Source organism: Carettochelys insculpta, chromosome 2 (assembly GCF_033958435.1).
Source record: "Carettochelys insculpta isolate YL-2023 chromosome 2, ASM3395843v1, whole genome shotgun sequence".
NCBI classification, from domain to species: domain Eukaryota; kingdom Metazoa; phylum Chordata; order Testudines; family Carettochelyidae; genus Carettochelys; species Carettochelys insculpta.
In genome coordinates this window covers 194,209,277-194,233,370 of record NC_134138.1, presented here as the reverse complement: position 1 = coordinate 194,233,370, position 24,094 = coordinate 194,209,277, and the positions used below count along the sequence as shown (strand labels likewise).

Below are 24,094 nucleotides of genomic sequence, written 5' to 3'. Positions count from 1 at the left end.
TTTTGACCCGGGAGCAAGAGAGACTAGAAGCCTGTCCGTTTTCCGGAAGGACTTAGTTCTGTCTGTGTAGAAGACCAACGCCCTCCTCACATCTAGGAGATGCAGGTGTGCCTCCTTGCCGGAGCTGTGAGGCTCCAGGTAAAACGAGGGTAAAACTATTGGCTCGTTAAGACGGAACTCCAAAGAGACTTTTGGAACAAAGGCTGGGTGCAGCCTTAAGGTTACCGCCTCCTTTGAGAATACTGTGCAGTGCGGCATTGCCATCACTGCCGTGAGCTCACTCACCCTGCGGGCTGACGTAGTTGCAAGGAGGAAGGTTGTTTTTATCGTAAGGAGACGTATGGGAACTGTGGCTAATGGGTCAAAAAGGTGGACCCGATAGCGTGCTGAGCACCAAGTCCAAATTCCACGATAGCGGAAGCGGTTTCTGAGTGTGGGTACAGGTTTACCAGCCCCTTCAAGAACCTGGTAACGATAGGATGGGCGAATACCGTGGGCCCTTCCTCCGTATGCCGAAAGGCTGATATAGCGGCGAGGTGGACCTTTAGCGAGGATAGAGAAAGCCCGCCTCTCTTGAGGTCCAATAAGTATTCTAGTATTACAGGTATAGGAACGTCAAGGGGAGCTAACTGCTTGGCGGAACACCAGGCTGTGAATCGAGTCCATTTCTGCTTGTGAGTCCTCCTGGTGGAGGTCCTTAGGCTACATTCCAGGACTTGTTGTGCTCCCTCCATACATGTGCTCTTTAAGGAGCTAAGCCATGGATTAGCCATGCTTGTAGGTGCAGACCCTGAGGGTGCGGGTGCACTATGGACCCTCGAGCCCGCGTGAGTAAGTCCGGCGCCACCGGTAGAGGGAGCGGTGGGCGGTCCGACATGCGCAGAAGCAAGGGAAACCATTGCTGCCGATCCCAAGCGGGACTATGAGTATCATGCGAGCTCTCTCCCTTCTGGCTTTGTGCAAGACCTTGCGGATAAGCGCTGCAGAGGACGTGTAAAGTGGGTAGCCCTTCCATGAAAACATGACCAGGGACCCCCACCCCACTCCTGCCCTGGAGCAGTACTGGTGACACTTTTTTTTTTTTTGCTGATATTCTCTTTGTCTTTGCTTTCTCTCCCCCTTTTTTTTTTTTTTGTTTAATAACCGAAAACAACAAATTACACGTGGAAAAAAACCACTAAGTAATCTGACTCTGGCCTTAGCCTGAGTGGATTCCGTCTGCAGCCGATGGCGGTTGAGAAGGAACTGGCGGGGACCGGATCGTGCATGCGGCCGGGGGCGCGCAGGTGGGCGCAATCCAAGAGAAACTGCTGGAAGATTTCCGATCTGCGGCGCCGGGCGAGCCTGACACCTATTGTGGAGCGCCCACGGGGACCACTCAAAGAAGAACAAGTGTGTTGTGAGCATTAGGGGAAAATCATGCGTGAGAGAGAACAAACTCTGAACATGGCGGCTGGGTCTACATGGAGCAGCTTTCCCGGCAGATCCATGCTAATGAGCAGCCTCGAAATTGCAAATGGCTGCTCATTAGCATGGTCCCACGAATCGTTAGCATAGCTGCGCGAGAGCACGACATAAGGGTCTGGTGATAGCGGGGCTTTTTGCCAACAGGGGAACGTCCACACAGCCTCTTTACTGCCAGCACCCTCCCTCTGCTGACACTAAGCTCTCATGCAGCTACGCTAATGAACCGTGGGACCACGCTAGTGAGCAGCCATTTGCAATTTCAAGGGGCTCATTAGCATGGATCTGCCAAGAAAGCTGCGCTGTGTAGACCCAGCCAGTGTGTATAGTATTAAGGAAATCATATTGAAGTGAACGCATGATAGCCAAGATGCAAAATAGATGAAATCTAGCACCGGGCCCAACAACCCTTGGCACGAGTGTCGAAAATGGCACTTGAGTTGCTGTTCATCAGCACGCAAGGTGGAAGCTCAGCCCCGCTCCTCCTCCCACATTCAGGTAGGAGCTTGCTCAAAGCCACGCCACCTGTGAAGTAACAGAAGACCAGCTAATGCTACCAACCTCTGTCTAAATGGTAAAGCTCTGCATCCAAATTTATTTATTAATTAAGCTGTTGTAAGTAGGACTATTAGTGACTTTCAAAAGTATCACCAGCACTTGGACCATATATAGAAGTCAAAAAGGTCAAATTTCAGCACTCCACCTTGGAATGGTTGCTGACTCCTGGTCTAGTATTTGCCCTGGGAACCACAGCAATTTGCCCTGGGAACCACTGGTAATTTACTGCAAATTTTAGCTAAAAGATTAGTGATCCTGTAAACTTTTTATCACCAGGTACCAATGTGATCTGGAGACTCTCCAGTACTGTAAGCTATTTATTGAACATAACTCAATCAGTAACATCTCAGTTTTAGTACAACTGAATTTTAAGTAGAGTTACCTTCTGTCTGCCTGTAAAAGGTAGAGTCACTGCCAGAAATGCTTCCTTCATTGTCTATGCTTCCTTCAATAAAGCCTCCTTCTGCTCAAAGAGAAAGCACAACACATATTATGTATGAATACTTAATGCGCTGTTAGGTTAAAGTATTCTTTCAGAAAGTAGTGGCATTTCTAACTACCCTATATACACACACACACACACACACACACACAAATAAAGGAAGAGTCTGAAAATTTCTGTTTGAATTTCAGTGGTTACACAATATGATATTGCTTGTATATGAAAGATTTCTCAAACAGGGCTTGTGAACTATGTGTGGAGAAAACTACTGGTGAAATGAGAGAGAAGATGAAGTTACTTAAATGGAGAACTTGTAAAATGAAAGGCAGTGCAGTAAGTTTGCTTTTAACATGACATTTGGGGCTTGAAACACATCCTGGATTTTAAAGGCCACTACCATATAAATAAAACAAACCCAGACATTTAAACCTGTATTTATCTTCGAACGAAACAAGAGGGTTATCATACAGTCACACAGAAAATAGAAAAAGGAAGTTAGCAATGACATTTAGATGCTGAGGATTCTTCAGAAAGGTCTCCTATATCCTGCACATCCTTACTTATGTACCCTGCATGGTCTTACTCATCACAGCAGTCCTGTGTAAAGGCATAATTCAGTTAGATTATTTTTGAGAATAAGGAATGCCTACATGCCTAAAGTTTTGCTGGATCAGGCTTCTGACATTTTTATTTTCTGCATGTATTTAAGTTAATTATTTTGTTCCACTTGCATCTCACCTACTAAATGTCGCATGCCCATCTTTATTTTTTTCATTCTATTTAAATAAAATTGGTAAGAAGATAAAAATAATCTGTCAAAATGGAACCTTTTACGACAGCATTCTACTGTTCGACCCACAAGGCTGGCTCATGGACTTCTAAGTAGCATCAAAAAGCCAGTAAGAGGTGTCTTCACCCAGGTGTACACAGACTTTCTATTACTTTTGTTTGGTTGGTTTTGGTTTGCGGTGGGTGGGTGGGAGGGAGGAAAGAAAGAAAAAGAGAAAAAGAAAAGAGGAAAAAAAAGATAAAAATATAGAACACACAAACTCTACAGATTCCAACAGAATTTTGTTCAGCGGAGGCAAGTAATTTCAGAAAGGTTAAGCTGGTTCTGCTTCTGAATCATTTCCTAATCAATTACAGTAGGGTCTTAACATTCACGAGGGTTCCATGTTGAGAACCCTTGCGAATGCTGAATTTCACAAATTTGGCTTCCACCTGGAGCCCAGCTGCCGGTGCTCCTGTCTGGGATCCTGGGGGGAGGGGCGGCTGCTGGCACACCTGTCCGGGCCCCAGGGGGAAGTGGCAGCTGCCGGTGCTCCTGTCTGGGGCCCCAGAGGAAGCAGTGGCTGCTGGCACTCCTGCTCAGCACCTGAGGGAAGCGGCAGCTGCCGGCACTCCTGCCCAGGGGAAGCAGCCACTCAGCTGCTCACAAATAATTGAATTTGTGGATATTAAGTTTGTGACTTGTCAGACATCTACTGTACAGTAAATGGTCCAGCATGACAGCAAGAAAGCCCTGTCCACAAACTCACTGAATATCTTCAATTACTGGTTTCTTAGGGAGATGCATCATCTCTCCATAGTTAGTGAAGAAATCAATCTCATTCCCTAAGTCTGATATTGATATTAAATTGATTACCTTTCTTAGCCATAGAAGATTAGTGTTGGAAAAGACTTCAGGATGTCCTCGAACACAACCCTCACTTCAAAGCATGACCAACCACAACTGATTCATTCTAGCCAGGGCTTTTTCAGTCCTGGCCTTTAAAACCTCGAAGGATGGTGGTTCCACCACCTCTACGTCACTCATCCCAGTGCTTCACCACCTTCCTAGTCACAGGTGGCAGGTATCAGAGGCAGGGAAAAGCAGCGTGTTCCCAAATTGACAGTTGTGGGCCTGCCCATACTCTGCCTCTAGGACACCCCACTTCAGTGCTGCTCCCACCACCAGGACTGCTTGGGCTTCAGCTGTACTGATGCTGGGGCTGCCCATCCTCCCCAAGCTCAGGAATGCTGGGGCTTTCTACCCTCCCACTGCTCCAAGGCCTGGAAGGTTGGGACCACTGGCTGCCAACCCTCCTCATGATTCAAGGCCAAGGAGGTTGGGGCTGCATGCCACCCCTTGGGACTGGAGGTAGACTGGGGGCCTGCTCCTACAGTGGGTAGGTCTTGACTCCCATAGGGGGCCTCAGGCAGAAGGAACAGGGTGTGGGGTTAGCCTCTTCCAACCCTAGGTTCACCCACCCCCAATGCTACTACTAAAATACTTTTACCTAAAACTCAACCTAGACATCCCTCCCACTGACAGTTGAGACTACTGCTCCTCATTTGGACATTTGCCACCACTGAAAATAGCCTGGCCCCTCTCTGCAACCCTCATTCAGGTAGTCGAAGGCTGTTATCAACCCCTCTCCATGCATGCTTCTGTAGACTAAATAAGCCCAGTTCCCTCCACCTCTTCTCAGAAGACATGAGCCCCAGTGCCCTAAATATTATTGTTGCCCTCTCGTGGACTCTCTCCAATTTGCCAACATTCTTTCTGTCCTGGTGGCCCCAAAATTGGGCACAGTACTTCAGATACGGCCTCACCAGTGCCAAATACAGGGTAATAATCACTTCCATTGATCTGCCAGCTGTACTCTTACTATGGCAGCCCAGTATGCCGTTAGCCTTCTTTGCAACTCAGGCACACTGTTGACTCATACTCAGCTTCTCATCAACTGTAATACCGAGGTACTTTTCTGCATAACTGCCGCTTAGCCAGTCAGTCTCCAGACTATAGCAGTGCTTGGGATTCTTCACTTCTCAGTACAGGACTCTGCACTTGTCCACATTCTTCCCACTTAAAATATTACCTGCTGCTGCAACTCACATGGGGTAAAATTCTGTGGTGAACAGGCAAAACTCCAACTGATGTATGGAGTGCAGGATTTGGCCTTCATTAGTCATTAACTCCAAAATTCTGTTCCCATTCACTATCTACAGTGAACTCTCAGAGTGCTAAGCTCAATCATGGGGAGCAGAAATGAGCCGAGGTTTTCTCTGTGGATCCAAGAGCAGAATTTTGTCTTGTAGAGTATCTAAACAGAAACAGTTCAAATCTAGTCCAACTCTTGTCTAGATATTTAGCTCCTTTTATTCCCCCACTGTAGTTCTTTTGTCATTTTCCCCTCAGAAAGCCTCTCAGAACTCTGATCAGGTCTGTCAGGTGAGTTATGTGGCTCAGCCTATAAGACACTGAAACTGTACAGTACCTTTTATTTCAGAACAAGCGCCACTCTCCAATCTGTGTTTTCTGTACAGATTCTTCAGGACTTTGGCACTACCAAAACGCTTGAAGCGACTTTTCACATTATTGTAATACCACTCCAATGACTGGGTCCTCAGGAGTCTAAAGAGAACAAATAAGTAACATTTCAGAATGCTTATATTTATTCGACATCCAATGAAAACAAATTATTCTATATCCAATGAAAACAAATGACTCTACCTTGTTTTTCTTAAAGATTATTCTACTGGGCCTCTTTTAAATCAAAAGTCTTATTGCACAATATTTTTGTTTAGGGACCCTAGTGCTTGGTTTTAGTTTGAAAAGGTCTGGTTTTACAGCAAAATAAGTGCCAGAAATGTAGCTGAAGATCATTCTGATTACAGAAGTAACTTGTGTTGTTACCATACCAGAATAACTGATTCTATATTTTAACATATGTACTGAACATATTTTGAAAGGCCATCTGTAATACTACAGAACATATAAATCTGCAGTTTTAAAAATTTTTAATATTTACATGGACTTATAAATATTCTTTCTGCAGCGAGTTAAAGCATTAAAAGGTATGCAGCGCTCTCCTTTCCTCTTTGATCAAGATTTCCAAAAAAATTATTTTCCATAAACATACATCACTACACAACCATTTACACAAAAGAGCTCATTGCAAGGGAATAAAAATGGGTGGGAAATGTTCAAAGTTGCAGCTTGGCCCACACTCTCCATTTACTAAGTAATGTGAAAGGACCATCATACTGGAATGTGTCAGAGTAAGAACTGTGAGAACAAGCCAAAAGACAACGTGAAGACACTCTTCCCCTATATCCATATGGAAACCATATTTAGCATCTATGCCCCAAAAGAGTTGGGAGGTGGGAGAAAACATCACACCCCCTCTTTGAGTAGATTGTTCCCAAGTCCATTGAGTGGAAAGACTCCTAGAGACTTCGGTGAGCTTTGTATCAGCCCTCAAAAGATGGAGAAGATGATGCAAGCCACTGTCAGGCCCTTTATGATCACATTTTATTATAGGACCAAAAGCTAATGGACTGTTGCTTGGAAACCCTGTCACAGGTTTAAGAAATGATGCAGAGCCAGCAGCAGAAAGGTTGCTCAGAGGGTGATTGTGGGTATTGCGCAGAAAGGACACTGTGAATCCCTAGCTGTAACTTAAAGCTGACTTGCCCCAGGAAAGAAAAGCAGTGTTTGCACCAGTGCCTCTGAATCAACACCCACGTGCTTTTTTCACAAATTGATCTGACTTACTCTGTTGTGTACTGTCACATTAGTTTATTTCATTTTACGCCACACCTACTTACATCAAATCAGATCACACGTTGCCAAGTGACTGGTACATTCTGATGTGACACCGTATAGTATGGACATAAATGTGACAGTTCCCTTCCCACCCCTGCACCCCACATAATAATGTTTTCCAGTTACTAAAATGGTAGGGCAAAATCCCATACAAAGTAGAAGACAAGGAGTTCATACTCTAGAATTTCATATGTAATTGAGGCAATCTGCTGCTTTCTAAGACCCAGGATTTTGAAACATGGATGCCGCAAATGAGCCTTCTAAAATTAACTTAGGTACTCAAGTAGCTGGCCTGATTATCAGAAGTGCTGGGCACCCAGAGATCTCTGCCATGATTTTCAAAAACGGAATCAAGAGCAGAAATGTTTTAATTGACTACTTGATTCAAATGGGGTAATTCACTCCTGACACAACTCTAGTCAGCTTCTACAGTATTAACCATGCGTAATTTCTCTGGGAGTCCTCTCAGGCACCCACAGTACAATAAAGTGGTTAAATAAAGCAACCCACACTAAAATAAAGTGGTATCAATAAAACACACTAAAATAAAGTGGTCATCTCAAAAGAATGTAATCATGCAATCTATTTAATTCAGCGCACCAGAGTTTCCTTTGCATATATGAGGCAAATGACAACGTTTCTGTAACTCACATCATTTGACAAGAAATTATCTTTTCCTTTGACAGTATTAACTATATTGTTTTGCCAGTTATATCCTTTCGTCAATTATCCCCACAAGTCCTATGCTATGACCAAACCGACCATACAATCCAGGAGTGTCACTAAACATTCCCAACAGCCTGAAACATTCAGGGAGATTTCTATTGCTAAATGGAAGAGCACCAAACAAGTCCATTTTTATGTCATCACTGAAAAAACATCTGGTGGTGTAAACCAACAACCTGTTAATGCAGAGTGGAAAAAAATTGACAGTTTGTTCGCTGAATTCTTGCACATCAAGTCCAGCCACTGATTAATTACATTAGTTGCAGTACTGCAAATTACGAGTAAAGAAAATACATGTGTAGCACATCCATGTCCTTTTTTCTATATGTCTCATCTTCTGCTAGATTCAAGGCAGCAGTTTTCTCTTACTATGTATTTGCTCACTGCCTAGCACAATGATTCTACAAGCCTAACTGCAGTCTCTGGCTACATCTACACGTGCACGCTACATCGAAATAGCTAATTTCGAAGTAGCGACATCGAAATAGCCTATTTCGATGAATAACGTCTACACGTCCTCCAGGGCTGGCAACGTCGATGTTCAACTTCGACGTTGCTCAGCCCAACATCAAAATAGGCGCTGCGAGGGAACGTCTACACGCCAAAGTAGCACACATCGAAATAAGGGAGCCAGGCACAGCTGCAGACAGGGTCACGGGGCGGACTCAACAGCAAGTCGCTTCCTTAAAGGGCCCCTCCCAGACACACTTTCATTAAACAGTGCAAGATACACAGAGCCAACAACTAGTTGCAGACCCTGTATATGCAGCACGGACCCCCAGCTGCAGCAGCAGCAGCCAGAAGCCCTGGGCTAAGGGCTGCTGCACACGGTGACCACAGAGCCCTGCAAGGGCTGGAGAGAGAGTATCTCTCAACCCCCCAGCTGATGGCCGCCATGGAGGACCCCGCTATTTCGATGTTGCGGGACGCGGATTGTCTACACGTCCCTACTTCGATGTTGAACGTCGAAGTAGGGCGCTATTCCCATCCCCTCATGGGGTTAGCGACTTCGACGTCTCGCCGCCTAACGTCGATTTCAACTTCGAAATAGCGCCCAACACGTGTAGCCGCGACGGGCGCTATTTCGAAGTTACTGCCGCTACTTCGAAGTAGCGTGCACGTGTAGACGCAGCTTCTGAGAGCTGGTGTTAACACTGATACTCTACTTGTGTATAAGAATATTATGACTGACTTATGTCCTGACAGAGCTGTCCAAAAATCTGTTGCCTACATGACACCCCTTACAGATCACCTTGGTATGTACATGCTCTACAACAGATGACATATATGGAGCATCAGTGGTGGGCACTGTGCCCAAATCTGTTTGATTGTGAAACAGAGGTCCTTTGAATCCTTACACAGTGGGCACCAAGAAAGCATTCTGTTCAATTTTAGGATGTCTGTCAAACCCTCATCAGAAGAACTGATCCTAGCAGTGGGCAACCTGGTAAATCCATGAATTCAGCAATCTTTACTCAGAAACAGCTTTCAGCATTTCTTCCTGCTGTAAGAGTTCGTCTTTATGGACCAATAGTCTGAAAGCTGGACTGTTTGCCTCCATTGGGTTAGAACTGTGTCAGAAGAGCAAAATACTAGGTCTTCTCTTGCTGCTTTTTGGAGTTGTTCATTAATGGTCTGGAGAGTTTGAAGCTTTGGCCTTCAACCTATGACATGTGTACATGACCTCCATGATGGGTAAAATCAAACTCGTGTGGGAGAGGAACATGGGTGGGAAGCCCGTTAGCTGACATTGCTTCTTGCTTATGACAGCAGTCAACTTCTTACCTTGAATGAGCAGCTATTCAACAAACGCACAAGAAACTATACCTTCAAGCTGACAACCTTATCAACCACCACTCTGTTTCTAAAGCTTTCTTTTATGGAAAAAGAGATTGAAAACTTTGTGACAAAATTACTTTTATACTATCCAGAATGACTTCCTTGACCTTTTTCAGTGCACCTTTCAAATGAAGTGTAGCATGGAAAATTAATTAATATCACTAGATGACGGTTTACCTATGAACAGAAGTCAGCCATCCGTGCAATTTTTTTTACATCTGTCGACAGCCTTTAGTACCGCTGACCACGATTGCAACTTGCCTGTAGTTGTTGACTGGCCAGGATGAGAATGCACTTCAGTGGTTCTGCTTTCTTTCTCTCCAAAGTTGTCCCACACTATGGAAGGTTTATGAAAACTCCTAGCATCATTATCACCAGGGCATCTGCTGCAGTGTTGGCAATGTTGAGAGACCTAGCCTAGATGGCTCTGTGGCTCTAACGTACATTTTAAACACCAGCCTAATTAAGTTCCGGTTATGCACTAGAGGCATGTGCTTGCTAATCCATGCCATCAGGTCTCATTACCACTTCTATGAAAGTATAAAGTTCGTGCATGCTAACACCATGAGTTGTAGGGCTGAGAGAATTGCAGATAGAGGCTTATTGTAAGCATAATGCTTTACATTTCTGTGTATGAGATTGTTAGATGGACGGATGTCTTAAATAGAACTTGGTGGACAATGGTTCTCTCGTGAACATTTTTTGATTAAAAAAAATCCCATTCTGCATCAGGATGAACTTGAGATCTTTCAAGAAATTTTGATAAAAGGTCACAGTGACATAAAGAGCACCACTCCACAACAGCTAATAGACTGGAAGTCAGGAGACTTGACTAGGATGTTGGAGATTTGAGTTAAAGTTCTTGGTTCAAATCCCTGATCTGCCTGTTCCAGATCACAGACTAGACCTTGAGTCTCCTACTTCACAGGTGAGTTCCTTGACAACCAAGCTCTTCTGGGATGGAGCTCTCACCTGTCCCCCAAATTACACCCAAGAAGCCCTTTCCAACTACAGTTTACACTGATGTTTGTACAAAAACTTTTGGTTTAACTCCAATTTCCAATGAAAAACCTTTAATCAAAAATTTCCTGACCAAACTAATGAACAAACAGAAATGAAAAGAAGGCACTCTCATACTTGCTTCCCTACACTATTATGTCCGGTTCAAGAGCTAAAACTGGGAATGGTTTTGAAATTTGCTCAGTTCTAGGGGCAGAAAATTTGAAAGAAACCTTATGATCTCTCCTCTGTGATAGGAGCCATAACATCTCCAAACCTATGCTTCTATTCTGCATGCATTTGATAACAAATTGCACTGACGCTTCTAAAGCTTTTCAGCCTTCTTAGCATTCAGATAAGTCACCATGTCCCTGCTGGTTCCTACTGTGGAGAAAAGATTTAGAGAAGTGAATAGCCGTCCCTATGGATACCGAAATAAAAGGCTTATTTGCAAAAGAAATATGGACACTTTCAGCTCAACTGAAAATCCTTTAATGTTGGCCTGTATTTTAAAGCCATGACTCTTCTACATACTGCAAAGACCACTTTTCTATGTGTCTAGAATTATGAAAAACTATATCACAGCAACTACCAAATCTTATTCTGAAGCACTTTCAGCCTCTTATCTATATTATGGTGTGTGCAAGTTTGCTCCATGAAATAAAAATTCATACGTAAAGACTATTAGTCAGACACTTAAAAAAGCAGCCCTGGTTGAAGTTATTTGTATTGCTGTGGTACAAAGTCAGCTGTGTCAGAATATGTAAACAGCTCTAAAATCCTAGGCCATTATTTATGTTACATAAAATCATTAGGAGGGTGAATCACATTTCAAAGATTTTTTTAATGGAAACAACATGTGGGTTTGAAACCAGTATTACTACAAATGTGAAAAGTTATTATTCAACTTCTGTTCAATAAAGAAATGCTTGACAGCGTATGAGAGATTGTTATTTTATTAGTGTCACATTCTCTCATGCACTTGAAAAAAATCAGACTCACAGCAATCGATAAATTTGGGCATACTGTGAACAGGTCCTACGATTGCTACCTCACAGGTTTGTGAGCACCCCGCAGTCCTGGCCAGCAACACCCATCTACTCCATTCCAGGCTCTCTCCTGCGAAGGAACTACTGCAAGTGCTTCAGGATTGTGATGTGAACAACTATTCCCTAGGGATGGTGACGTCCAGTAACTGCTGACAGCGAGGGTGCACAATTAAAAGGTTATGGTGGCATGCAACAGGATCACGTGGCAAAGGAGTTTTGACTTCTAGTGCGACTTTTGATGTCATGTTTTACAACACTATGGCTGTGTCTACACTAGCCCAAAACTTGGAAATGGCCATGCAAATGGCCATTTTGAAGTTTACTAATGAAGCGCTGAAATACATATTCAGTGCCTCATTAGAATGCCGGCAGCCGTAACACTTTGAAATTGCCACAGCTCGCCATCGCACGGCTCGTCCAGACGGGGCTACTTTTCAAAAGGACCCCAGCATCTTCAAAATCCCCTTATTCCGAACAGCAGATAGGAATAAGGGGATTTTGAAGTTGCTGGGGTCCTTTCGAAAAGGAGCCCCATCTGGATGAGCTGCGTCAATTTCGAAATGCTGCGGCTGCCGGCATTCTAATGAGGCGCTGAATAGGTATTTCAGAGCTTCATTAGTAAACTCTGAAATGGCCATGCAAATGGCCATTTCAAAGTTTTGGGCTAATGTAGACGTAGCCTATGTAACAGCAGATAGAGATTGTTATAAAAGAGATATGCATGTCAAGAAAATTGTGATTATATGCTTGGCATGTACATTAAAAATCTTAAGAAAGTTGTCCTAATAGCTAGCTAACATTAAGGCCAATGTATACTTTGCAGGCTCTCACACTAGAAAATCTTTAAAAGAAAGCCCTCACTGAAATTCTTACGCATTCAGTCATTTGCTTCTTTGGTGTATGCTCACTGCTACCTCAGAATCAAATGCCTGAAATACAATTCCAACGCAACCCTAAACCTCAGCAGTATCATTGTTAATGCTCATTACTGCTGTACACAGAATTGTGAACGCCAATAGAGGTGCAGTTACTGCTGTACTTAGCATTGGTGAATTAGCTTGCTTTGCATAGAAAACTTGCAAACTTAATTACCTTTTTGCCACTGTGCAAAGCTAATAATGAGAACACTATTAAATCATATCAGTTTGAACACAGACTGTCCTTGAACCAACTTTGCAGGGAAACTAGTAAAAAGTGTAATAAAATTCCAAGGCCTAATGAACACACTGGCAAATGCCACGCCCTCCCCACCCTGCCCCCCCCCCCCCCACACACACAGAGAAAGAGAGAGGCTACGTCTACACAAGACAGTGTTGTAGACAAAACTGGGGCTTTATCAACAAAACTCGTGGAGTACCTACACACAAAACGCATTTTGTTGACAGAAATTGTTGACAAAAAAGCTGTGCAGGCACTCTGGGGGCACTTTTGTCAACAGAGAAGATCAAAAGATTGATCCACTTTTTTGTGTAGATGCAATATGTCAACAGAATTTTTGTCAGAACTTCTCTTCCAACAGTAACTTCTGTACAGAAATGCTTCTAGTGTAGACATAGCCAGATAGAAGCATCTGTCTACGGAAGTTAATGTCGGGAGAGATGTGCTGACAAAATTTCCGTTGACATATCGCATCCACACGTAAAAGCAGACCAATCTTTTGACCTGCTCTGTCGACAAAGGGGCCCCCAGAGTACCTGCACAGCTTTTTGTCAACAGTTTCTGTCAACGAAATGCATTTTGTGTGTAGATGTTCCGTGAGTTTTGTTGACAAAACCCCAGTTTTGCGGACAAAACTCTCTAGTGTAGATGTAGCCAGAAAGTTTAAGTCTTGGGAGAACAATTCTCAATCAGACACCAGTTGATCCTGTTATTAAGGTTTGATAGTTTAGAAATAAATTCCAACCCCCACCCCCACTCCACGATGCCTCCCACAAAGCTAGTCTTAGACAAAATGGTGTGCTGGGAGAACCTGAACACTGGTGCCCGGGCCCCTACTGCCTCCCGCACATGCTCACTGGCCCTGCAGCCCCTACTCCAACCCAGATTCACACCCCACCTCCAACCTCCCCTGGCTGGCTCCAGCTGCTCCCCCAGGCCCTCAGCCACACAGACCATCATCCCCAGCCCTCCTGCTCTCCAAAATGCCCACCCATGCCACATGATTCCTGGACCCACTAGATCTTAATCCTGCATGTTAAAGGCTGAGGAATTATGGAGAGAACAAACAGGCCCAACAGCTTGGATCGAAGTTAAAGGAGTTTACAGGTCATAGGCAGTATTTCCGCTAATTTCTTCCACCCATGTGCAGAATAAATTTTGTTGTGTTTACCAAGGCATGTGCAGCTGTGCACCACCAATCAAAAATGTGCTGCCAGATGGGGACACTGTGGGCACTGTGCTAATCATTTGCTCCTGTCCTGGGTGAGTGCCCAAGTGTTCCGTTTTCAGGGAACGCTGGTCTCAGGCCATTTCTCAGAAAGTGTCTTTTTACCTTCCACAACCAGCAGAACTCTTCCCACTGCAGAGAGGGCACAGGTGTGAGACAGCAAGAGGTATAAAAGCTGCACAAGTGCTCCCAGCTAGAACAACAGGGCGTGTAGCAGGAATCGGGTGTGCTAGCAAACTGTGGTTAGGGCCGGGGGAGGGGACCCATAAATTACTTGCCACGTCACGCTTTTTGGATTAGCCTTAAACTTCTCCCTTCATTTTACTTTTTGTTAACCTAGCATGCAGGAACAACAAATGACTACCTACCTGTATGATGCAGAGGATTTCTGGAACAATGTAAGCCCTTAGATAGCTTTGCAGTAGTACCAAAAATACATCTGCTAGGCCAGTTTTACCTGGTGTAACTGCACTCAAGTCAGTGGATTTACAACAGATACATTATTATCTCTCTCTATACACTATGCCAAGGGCAAGCAAAATACTGCCCACAGGGTACATCTGGCCCACCAAGATTTGATTCAGCCCACAGCTTGCTGAGACACTAAGGCAGGCTCCCTGCCTGCTGCAGCCCCAGGCCACTCCAAGCGGCCAGCTGCTGGGGCTCTGTGCCTACAGGTGCTGTGCACCACTTGCAGGGGGTGGGGGGAGATCTTGCAGTCTACTCCCATCCCCAGCACAATCCTCGCCACTGCCACTAGCCAAAAATTGCCCCAAATCACAACTCCCTCCCAGACCCCGCATGCCCTCCTAAACCCATCCACCAGGTGAGAATCCCCTCCTGCAACCACACCACCTCCCTCATGCGCACCCCCCTGCTGCCTCCCACTCCCTGCTCCAGGTCACACCCAACTCCTCAGCATGTCCTCCTGCACACTTTGCCCTGGTCAGAATCCTTTCCTGCCCACAGACCCCTCCTCCTGGACTGTGCACCCCAATCTCCTGCTCCAGGTCACAGCCTCATCCTTTGCCCAGACTCCTAAGTCTGAACTTCTACTGTACTTGCCATTATTTATGCCTGAAAATCCCCTCATCTGGCCTGGTGCATTTAACTCAAGTTAAATCATTTTAATGTATATTTTATGTCATCCTTTTGTGGAATCTTAAGTGCACTGACCCTTGGATCCACACAGAAGAATGACTTGGCTTTTTCCACTTTACTAATACTGTTAGGGCCCTCTCCTCTCACCTGGCATGGCACCTTCCCAGAATTTTTGATTTCCTAGTGGAAATCACACCAGGGGTTTAAATCATGCCCTCAGTTACACCACTGTAACCTCTCTGACTCCTGTGAGGTTTCACAAATACAAATGGAGTTCAGAAAGTTGGCTGTACAGATGCTACTTACTTAGTAATAATTAGGTAGTAATACACTTTCAAGAAACATTTGGGGTCTCATATGACAGAGAATGTACATAACATTTGTTTCCATTATAGCCCAAATTCTAAATTAAAGACTTTATTTCTATAAAATCACTGCCACAGCACCTGCCAATGCTGAGATAATTATAGGATGTTATCAGTGTTTCCATTATAAAACCAATTTTTCAGGAGTTTATAACTCTGTTACACATTTATGCCTAGCCTCTTAATTCACAAGACTGGAAACAATAAAAGACACCAGGGCCAACCTATTATAGTAATGAAAGTAATATAAAAATTGTCATACACCTGAAGGGATTTCAGCACTTTAATTTGGCTTGAAAACAGTCAGACATTCAGCAACATTTTTCCAAACGTTGATAACAGAATGAATTAAGTTCAGTAAAAACCAAGTTAAATTGCTACCAAATACATTGTTTATGTATTGCAATAAAGGTTTTTGAATTACTGATCTATACCATGTTTTAAAGTAGCCTGACACTGAATTAAGAAGCTAGGAAAAGCCCCTTATGGGCACCTATTGGTCACCATTTAATAATTCTTCAACATTCGCCAACAGCAAGCGTATCTGACGTATCACAGTTACCACCCGAGCGTGTATAGGAAGGAACAGTGGGAACCGTCAGGCATTGTGTATGAATGGGAGTCTGAAGCTTAAACAACCAAACAAGGACAAACAGAGAAACCAGGCTGAAACTGGGTAAACAGTGAAATGCAATGTATCCTCTCTAGAGCTTTGTTCTCAAAACTTTGAACTGGAAGGAGAAGGTAGCAAGACAAAGTAGAACATCGTGTTCTTCATGTAACCTAGACTGACAGGTGGCCCTGTTGCCTTTGCTGACCACCCAATTGTGTTGACTTAATAATCAGAAAAAATTATATGAACCAAGAATGTGATCTGGAGAGGAAAAGACAGAGACAAAACTTTGGTCAGTACAAATGGTGACAGATCTCATTCCTCGTTCAAGACAAACAGTTGGCTAGATAATCTTTGAAAAGTTGATGCCACAATGCAAGGTGGGCAGTTCCTTCTTAGCGCAGGGTGGGGGTAATCCCAGCGCAGAAGCTGAGTCTACACAGCTACTCTTTTGTCTTGGAATAGCTTGACCTACGGATAGAAGTCAAATGGAGCTGCCATCAGGGCTGTTTGGCCTAGCTTTCAGAGCCCATGGAGCTGCCCTGTTCAGCAGGGCTTCATGGCCTAATGGCCACAGTCAGTGTAACTACCTCTTCTCAGGGCTGCATGGCACAATGGCTGCAGTCAGTACAATGGACCTCTTCACAGTAGAGCTAGTTGGTCAAGTAGCTGATCAGGAAAGTGGGCTGCCACCTGGAAGGGGAGAGGGTGCTGGCCACGAAGGAGGAATTGGGCATGCCCTGCTCCACTGGATCCCAAACTTAGGATCCTCTTAGTGGCAAGTATGCCCGCCACTGGGTCAGTGGGAAATCTGTCCAAAACACACTGATCCCATACGACACAATAACTGGTTCCCCTGAAGTATTTCCTACCCTGTTCCTAATGCAGTGGCTTCGGGGTCTCTGGGTTCCTTAGTCAATGCAGCTCTCAGCAGCTCTGACATTCCTTGGGCCTCCTCGGAAGTCTCAGTGTCCCTGGCTTCCTCCATCTGGGGCTTCTGGGTTCCTGGGCTGGCGCTGAAAACCAGGCATCAGGACCCTCAGTCAAGGAAAGTATACCATGAGGCATCCTCCTTCCTTGCAGTCAACCCTGAGAGAGCCAAGCTGCTCCATTTATATTTAGTCTCCAGCCAGAGAATTCCCAGCATGGCCACAGGGTATGGTTCCATCTGCCCACAGAGTAGAGTTAACCTTTGCAGTACAAAACTGCAAACTGAAAACTCGCCTACCCCCACCATTTAGCGTTTCCAGACCTTTCCCTCAAGTGGCTGGCTGCAACCTCACAGGAACAAGATCCAACTTAAAACCCGCTGAGCCCACTCCAGGGAGATTTCTTTGCTATATCGGATTGGCTGGGCTATTTAGTCAGTTTCAAGGCTAAACAGGCTTTCTGACAGGAGCCAGGACCCGGGGTTCTAGCCCTGCCACCCCACCCACCTAGATACCCAAATATTAAAAAGGATCCGGCCAGGCTGCCCATCATATGATCCTGCTCCTGGTAAAGTCAGAGAGGAGTTTGGCCAAGCCACAAAGGACAGCATACAGACCTGCCTGGAGATGTGGGAGGTTAAACTTGGATCAGTCTCAATTATGGTTGTCAGTTAACGCCTGAGTGTTAATTTTTACAGAAGCGTTAATTTTGCCCTGTATTAATCATAGGTGTTAACGTGTGTTATTGACAGCCCTAATTATTCAGTTTCATTTTGGTGCAGCTACAGTCGGCTAAAACCACCCTTGGTTTATTGTGCTGAAAACCAGGCATCAGGGCGCTCAGTGAAGGAAAGCGTACCAAGAGGCAGACTAAGGCAGCACACAGTGGATATAATGTCTCCTCCAACAGGTGCCTTGCAAATGGCCTACTAAGCCCCAAAAGCAAGTCAGGCTAATTGGAGAAGGTATTTATTCTACCGTCGGAACTCCTATCGAGCCTTCAGTTGTAACTAAAGCTGCTACGCCCAGCAGAGACAACATCTGTTTTACCCTATCATCTGAGGAGAATTAGGCTTCAGTTGCATAAGGATGTAAAATTAGCACCTCCTTTCTCTAACAGGGATGAACCTAGCCCAGTAATTTTATTGCTATACAGAGTGCTCCAATTCGTTCAGTTTATTCATCCTACAGCTTACCCTACATAAGGTAAAATATCACCAAAATTTATTTTCTAGCAACCTTACATATCGCAATAATAAGTTTTATTTATTATGTACCAATTTCTGTTTTAAAATTCCACTGTGCTGGTGACCATAAGGAGAATAAAACGAGTAAGAATAGCACAGGAGGAACAGGAGAGACAAGTTACTCACCGTAGTAACGGTGGTTCTTCGAGATGTGTCCCCGTGGGTACTCCACGTTAGGTTACGTTAGGTGTCGGGCTCGCCCCGGCGCCGCAGGTCAGATCTTCCAAGCAGTTTCTGCCGGACCGTGCATGCGCAGGTGCGCGCCGCTCCCTTGCACGCTCCCGGCCACGTGCGCGATCCAATCCCCGCCAGTTCCTTGACCAACCGCCTCGGATGCTCCTGCAAAACACTAAACAGGGATCCGAAGCAGGGAAGATGGGCGGGTGGTGGAGCACCCATGGGGACACATCTCGAAGAACCACCGTTATTACAGTGAGTAACTTCTCTTTCTTCTTCGAGTGTCCCCGTGGGTGCTCCACATTAGGTGACTACCCAGCAGTAACCCAAAATAGGAGGTGGGTAATCGGATCATGTGCAGCTTGTCCCCGAGAGGACCGCTGTCGAGAGACGGGTATCCTCTTGGAATACCCTGTGTAGGGCATAATGCTTGACGAAGGTGTCATAGGATGACCATGTCGCCACTCTGCAGATGTCTTTTAGCGCAATGCCCTTGAAAAAGGCTGTTGATGCCACCACCGCCCTAGTGGAGTGAGCCCTGGGCGTGGCCAGTAAAGGAGTCTTTTTGAGTTCGTAGCACATTTTTATGCAGGATACGATGTGCTTTGAGATTCTCTGCGAAGAGAGACCTTCTCCTTTTGATTTGGGAGTGAGAGAGACCAGGAGTCTATCCGTTTTCCGGAAGGACTTAGTCCTGTCTATATAGAAAGCCAGCGCCCTCCTCACGTCCAGGAGGTATAGGCGCGCCTCTTTGTTGGAGTTATGAGGCTTTGGATAACGAGGGTAAAACTATAGGTTCGTTCATACGAAACTCTGAAGAAACTTTGGGAACAAAGGCAGGATGCAGCTGTAAGGTTACCGCCTCCTTGGAAATTACTGTGCAGGGTGGTGTTGCCATGACTGCCGCAAGCTTGCTCACCCTGCAAGCTGACATGATTGCAAGAAGGAAGGTTGTCTTTATCGTAAGGAGACGGAGGGAACCGTGGCTAAGGGTTCAAACGGTGGTCCCGTTAGCGTATTAAGCACCAGGTCCAAGCTCCACAAAGGTGGAAGCGGTTTCCGAGGGGGGTAGAGGTTTACCAGCCCTTTGAGGAACCTGGTAACCATGGGATGGGCAAACACTGTGTGCCCTTCCTCTTCATGTCTGAAAGCCGATATAGCAGCAAGGTGGACCCTTCAACGAGGATAGGGAGAGTCCGCCTCTCTTGAGGTCCAGTAAATACTCTAGTATTACAGGTATATGCGCAGCAAGGGGGGCTAATTGCTTGGTAGAACACCATGCAGTGAATCGAGTCCATTTTTGCTTATAGGGCTTCCTGGTGGAAGTCCTCCTGCTACTTTCTAGGACTTGTTGCACTCCCTCCGTACGCGTGCTCTCTAGGGAGCTGAGCCATGGATTAACCATGCTTGCAGTCGCAGGCCTCGGGGTATGGATGCACTATGGACCCCTAGGCTGCGTGAGCAGATCCGGCGCCACCGGGAGGAGCATCAGTGGACGGTCCGACATGCACAGGAGTAAGGGGAACCATTGCTGTCGATCCCACATTGGGACTACTAGGATCATTCGGGCTCTCTCTCTCCTGGCTTTCTGCAAGACTTTGTGGATAAGCACTGTGGGAGTAAAGGCGTAGAGCAGGGGGCCCCTCCACGAGATCGCGAATGCGTCCCCCAGTGGCCCCCATCCCAGTCCTGCCCTGGAGCCGTATTGTGGGCACTTCTTGTTGTGTTGAGTGGAAAACAGGTCTACCTGGGGAAAACCCCATGCGTGAAAAATCGGTCGTAGCAGATCGGAACGGATCTGCCACTCGTGTGTGAGTGTGAAGCGCCTGCTCAGCTGGCCTGCCTTCACATTGTGAGCGCCTGGTAAATACGAGGCTTTCAACGTTATATTGTTGGCGATGCACCAGTTCCACAATCGGACTGCTTCCGCACATAAGGCACGGGACCGAGCTCCTCCTTGCCGATTTATATAAAACGTGGTGGAGGTATTGTCTGTACTGATCCCGACTACTTGCCTTGTATATGGTCTCTAAAGTGTCTGCAGGCGTTGAACACTGCTCTGTGCTCCAGTGTATTTATGTGCAGTGACTGTTCCGTGGAGGACCACAGTCTTTGCATCACCTTTTCGCCCATGTGTGCTCCCCACCCTGTGTGGGAGGCGTCGGAAGTGAGAAAAACCGACATTTGTGGTTGGTGAAAGGGCACCCCCTGTCAGCATGTTCTTGGGGTTCACCCACCATTGCAGGGATCTGCGCACCTCTGTCGTGGGCGACACCACCCTGTGGATAATGTGTGCTCCCGGTTTGTAGACGCTCGCCAGCCAGTGCTGCATGCTGCGCCTATGCAATCGGGCATTCTGTACCACAAACGTTGCTGCTGCCATGTGGCCCAGCAGCTGTAAGCACGTCAGAACCGGCACCGTAGGGCTGAAGGTGATGACTTGCACAAGGGAACCAATGGCGCGAAAGCGGGCATCTGGTAGATAAACCCTTGCTGTGATGGAATTTATACGTGCCCCTATGAACTCTATGTCCTGTGCGGGGTCTATCTTTGACTTTGCCAGATTGATGACCAGGCCCAGCGAAGAGAACGTGTCTGCTGTGACGCGTATCATGCGAAGTACCTCCTCCTTCGAGGCCCCTTTCAGTAGGCAGTCATTTTTTTTTTTTTTTTTTTTTTTCAGATATGGGAATATAAACACCCCCTGTCTGTGCAGGTAGGCTGACACCACTGCCAAGGTCTTGGTGAAGACTCTGGGGGCCAAGGAGAGGCCGAACGGCAGAACCTTGTACTGAAAATGGTCTTTGCCTACCATAACCCGGAGAAAACGCCTGTGAGCCGGGTGAATAGTTATGTGGAAATACGCGTCTTGTAAGTCGAGGGCTGCGAACCAATCTCCATCGTCCAGTGCCATAAGTATAAAGGTGACTGTGATCATCCGAAAGCGTTGCTTGCCCAAGTACCGGTTGAGGCCTCGAAGATCTAGGCTGGGCCTCCAGCCTCCTGTCTTTTTCTCTGTGAGGAAGTATCTTGAGTAGAACCCTTTCCCTCGGAGTTGCTCCGGCACTCTTTCCACTGCCCCTATAAGCATAAGATGGCCTACCTCCTGCTTGAGTCTCGCTTCATGGGAGGCGTCCTTTAGGTGGGGTTTGGGTGGAGGTCGTGGCGGTGGGAGCGACTGGAAGGGAATCGCGTAACCCGTGGCCATGATCTCCAGTATGCATTTATCTGTGGTGATCTTTTGCCACTGGTCATAGAGTGGTCAGAGGTGATGGTGGAACAGTAGCTTCGGATGACATTGCGCGATGGTAGTGATAGTGCAGCCCTCGATCTGTGTGTCAAACTTGTGGCCTTTGGCCCTGCCCTGAGGACGCATGGCTCTGTTGAGAACGTCGCCTGGGAGTTCTGTACTGTTGGTGCTGTTGATGTCGCCCTTGCTTGTAGCCCCTGTGGTACTGGGGACGCTGTGGTTGATACTGCAAACAGCTTCTGCGTGTCAAAGGGGAGATCAACGGTCTTCACCTGCATATCTCTCGGGATACCCGATGTCTGGAGCCAGGACTCCCTGCTCATGACCACTGCCGTAGCTGTTGAGCGTGCTGCTGTATCCGCTACGACTAGGGTGATCTGAACTCCCGTCCTTGAGGCCGCGTAGCCTTCTTGCACGATAGCCTTGAGCACCGGTTCTTGTCCTCTGGAAGCGAGTCCATGAGGGAGGTTAAGCTAGAGTAGTTGTCGAAATTGTGGTTCGCTAGATGCGCTGCGTAATTCGCCATTCTCAACAGTAGGGTGGAGGAGGAGTAGACCTTTCTGCCGAACAGCTCTAGTTTCTTGGCATCTTTGTCCGTTCCCCCTGTTTTGAACTGAGACGTTTTTGATCTCTGTTGAGACGATTCTACCACCAGAGAATTTGGTTGCGGGTGGCTGAATAGGAACTCCATGCCCTTCGCCGGCACGAAGTATTTCTTGTCCTCTCTCTTGTGGACAGGCGGAATAGTCGCGGGGGTCTGCCATATCGTGGTGGCGGACTCCAAGATTGCTTCGTCAAGCGGTATGGCTATTTTAGAGGAGGCCGGAGGTCTCAGATTTTTAAGGAGCTTATGGTGCTTCTCTTGCACCTCTGCTGTCTGGATGCCTTGCGTGAAGGCCACCCTTTTAAACAGCTCTTGGAACTGTTTCAGATCGTCCGGAGGATGGACGTCCCCCGGGCCCGTAGCCTCATCTGGGGAGGACAACGAGGAACCGCTAGGATACGCCTCTCTGGACCCCTCCGAGTCCTGTTGACGGTGGTACATCCGCTAGCTAGAAGCTTGCGAGGGAAAATCCCGGGGTTCCAGAACCAACTCCCCCTGAGATATCTGAGTCTCTGTCCCCGTTCGCGATTGCCCTCGGGGATACGGAACCGTCTGTGGGGATCTGTCCCTGGTAGTATGCCTATGGTGTCTATGCCCAGCATGATAGGGGCGACCATGGCAACACGGGCACTGCTCCTGGGATGGTGACCTGGACCACTCCCTTGGTGCATACCCCCTACGTCTGGGGGAGCGAGATCTTCTGGAGACCTGGGACACTGGAGAGACCGATTTGTGATAGTACTCAAGTGGCTCGAAGCCCAAGAAGGGCGAAGGTGGTCCAAGCCATGGGGAGGCTGGCTGTAGAAATGGAGATGGGGGCTCCGGATAGGCTAGGGGTGACCCCTGCCTTCTTGTTGGAGTCCGCAGCACGAGCGGAGGGCTCAGAGAAAGCGGCTCTGCAGCCCTTTATGGAGAGGGACTGTGGTGCCGTGTTTTCTGTGCTGCCTTTCCCCTCCCCTGTGGGGGTGGCTCCGCCCCCTGACGCGTCGGGGATCTCGGCACCGTAGTCTGCAACGCACTCGGCACGCTCCTCAGCGGTGCCGTGTGGACGGTTTCCCCCGGTGCCTGCAGGCCGCGTGCCTGTGCGCTCTGCGCCGCCGGTTCCCCGGGGGTCGGTGCCGCTGTTTGCGGTGCCGCCGGTTCTGGCGCTTGCTTGGCCGCTGCCCTGCCCTCGGTGCGGGGCGGCTGTTTGATCATCGGAGGCTGAACCTCTGCCACGTGCGTCTCCGCGCTGCCGCCGATCAGCTGTAGCTGCAGCTGGGGGCTGTGCGCTCCACCCGTCCCGCTCGCTGTTGCTGCCGGCAGGGATCGGGTTGGGGAGATTTTCCTCCGTTTTTGCGCTGATGGGGTTAGGGACGCGGCTTTCCTTTTATGGGCCCCGGAGGGTCCCTCCTGCTGCGGCCGCTCCGGCACGTCTGGCTGGAGGGCCTTGTCGAACAGCAGCATTTTCAGCTGCATTTCCCTGTCCTTCCTTGCTCTGGCTGTTAACTTGGCACAGAAGGAATATTTCTGAGTGACATGGGATTCCCCCAAGCACCTTATGCACTGACTGTGCCCATCAGACGCTGGCATCGTGGCACGACTCACACTTCTTGAATCCTGAAGAGGACATTGTGGTGAGTCTTTGAGTTGTTAATAGGGTACTTAGCACCTTCTCTGTGCTTGTTCCCATCCCAGATAAAGCCTGCCGTGGCAGGAGGGCTAATGGCCCTTGGCTCCTGGCCTCTGGTGCTCCGCTTGTTACTAGGATTGGA

General features: G+C 47.1%; 1 protein-coding gene across 1 annotated transcript in view; it reads right to left on the bottom strand.

Moving 5' to 3' along the window:
* MYRIP (myosin VIIA and Rab interacting protein) overlaps positions 1–24,094 on the bottom strand; it is a 390,058-nt gene that overhangs the window by 90,514 nt on the left and 275,450 nt on the right. The window contains exons 4-5 of the mRNA XM_074986085.1: positions 5,725–5,861; positions 2,405–2,485 (exon numbers count right to left, since the gene is read on the bottom strand). Of these exons, the coding sequence (XP_074842186.1) occupies positions 2,405–2,485; positions 5,725–5,861 (218 nt within the window). The remainder of the gene's footprint in view (positions 1–2,404; positions 2,486–5,724; positions 5,862–24,094) is intronic.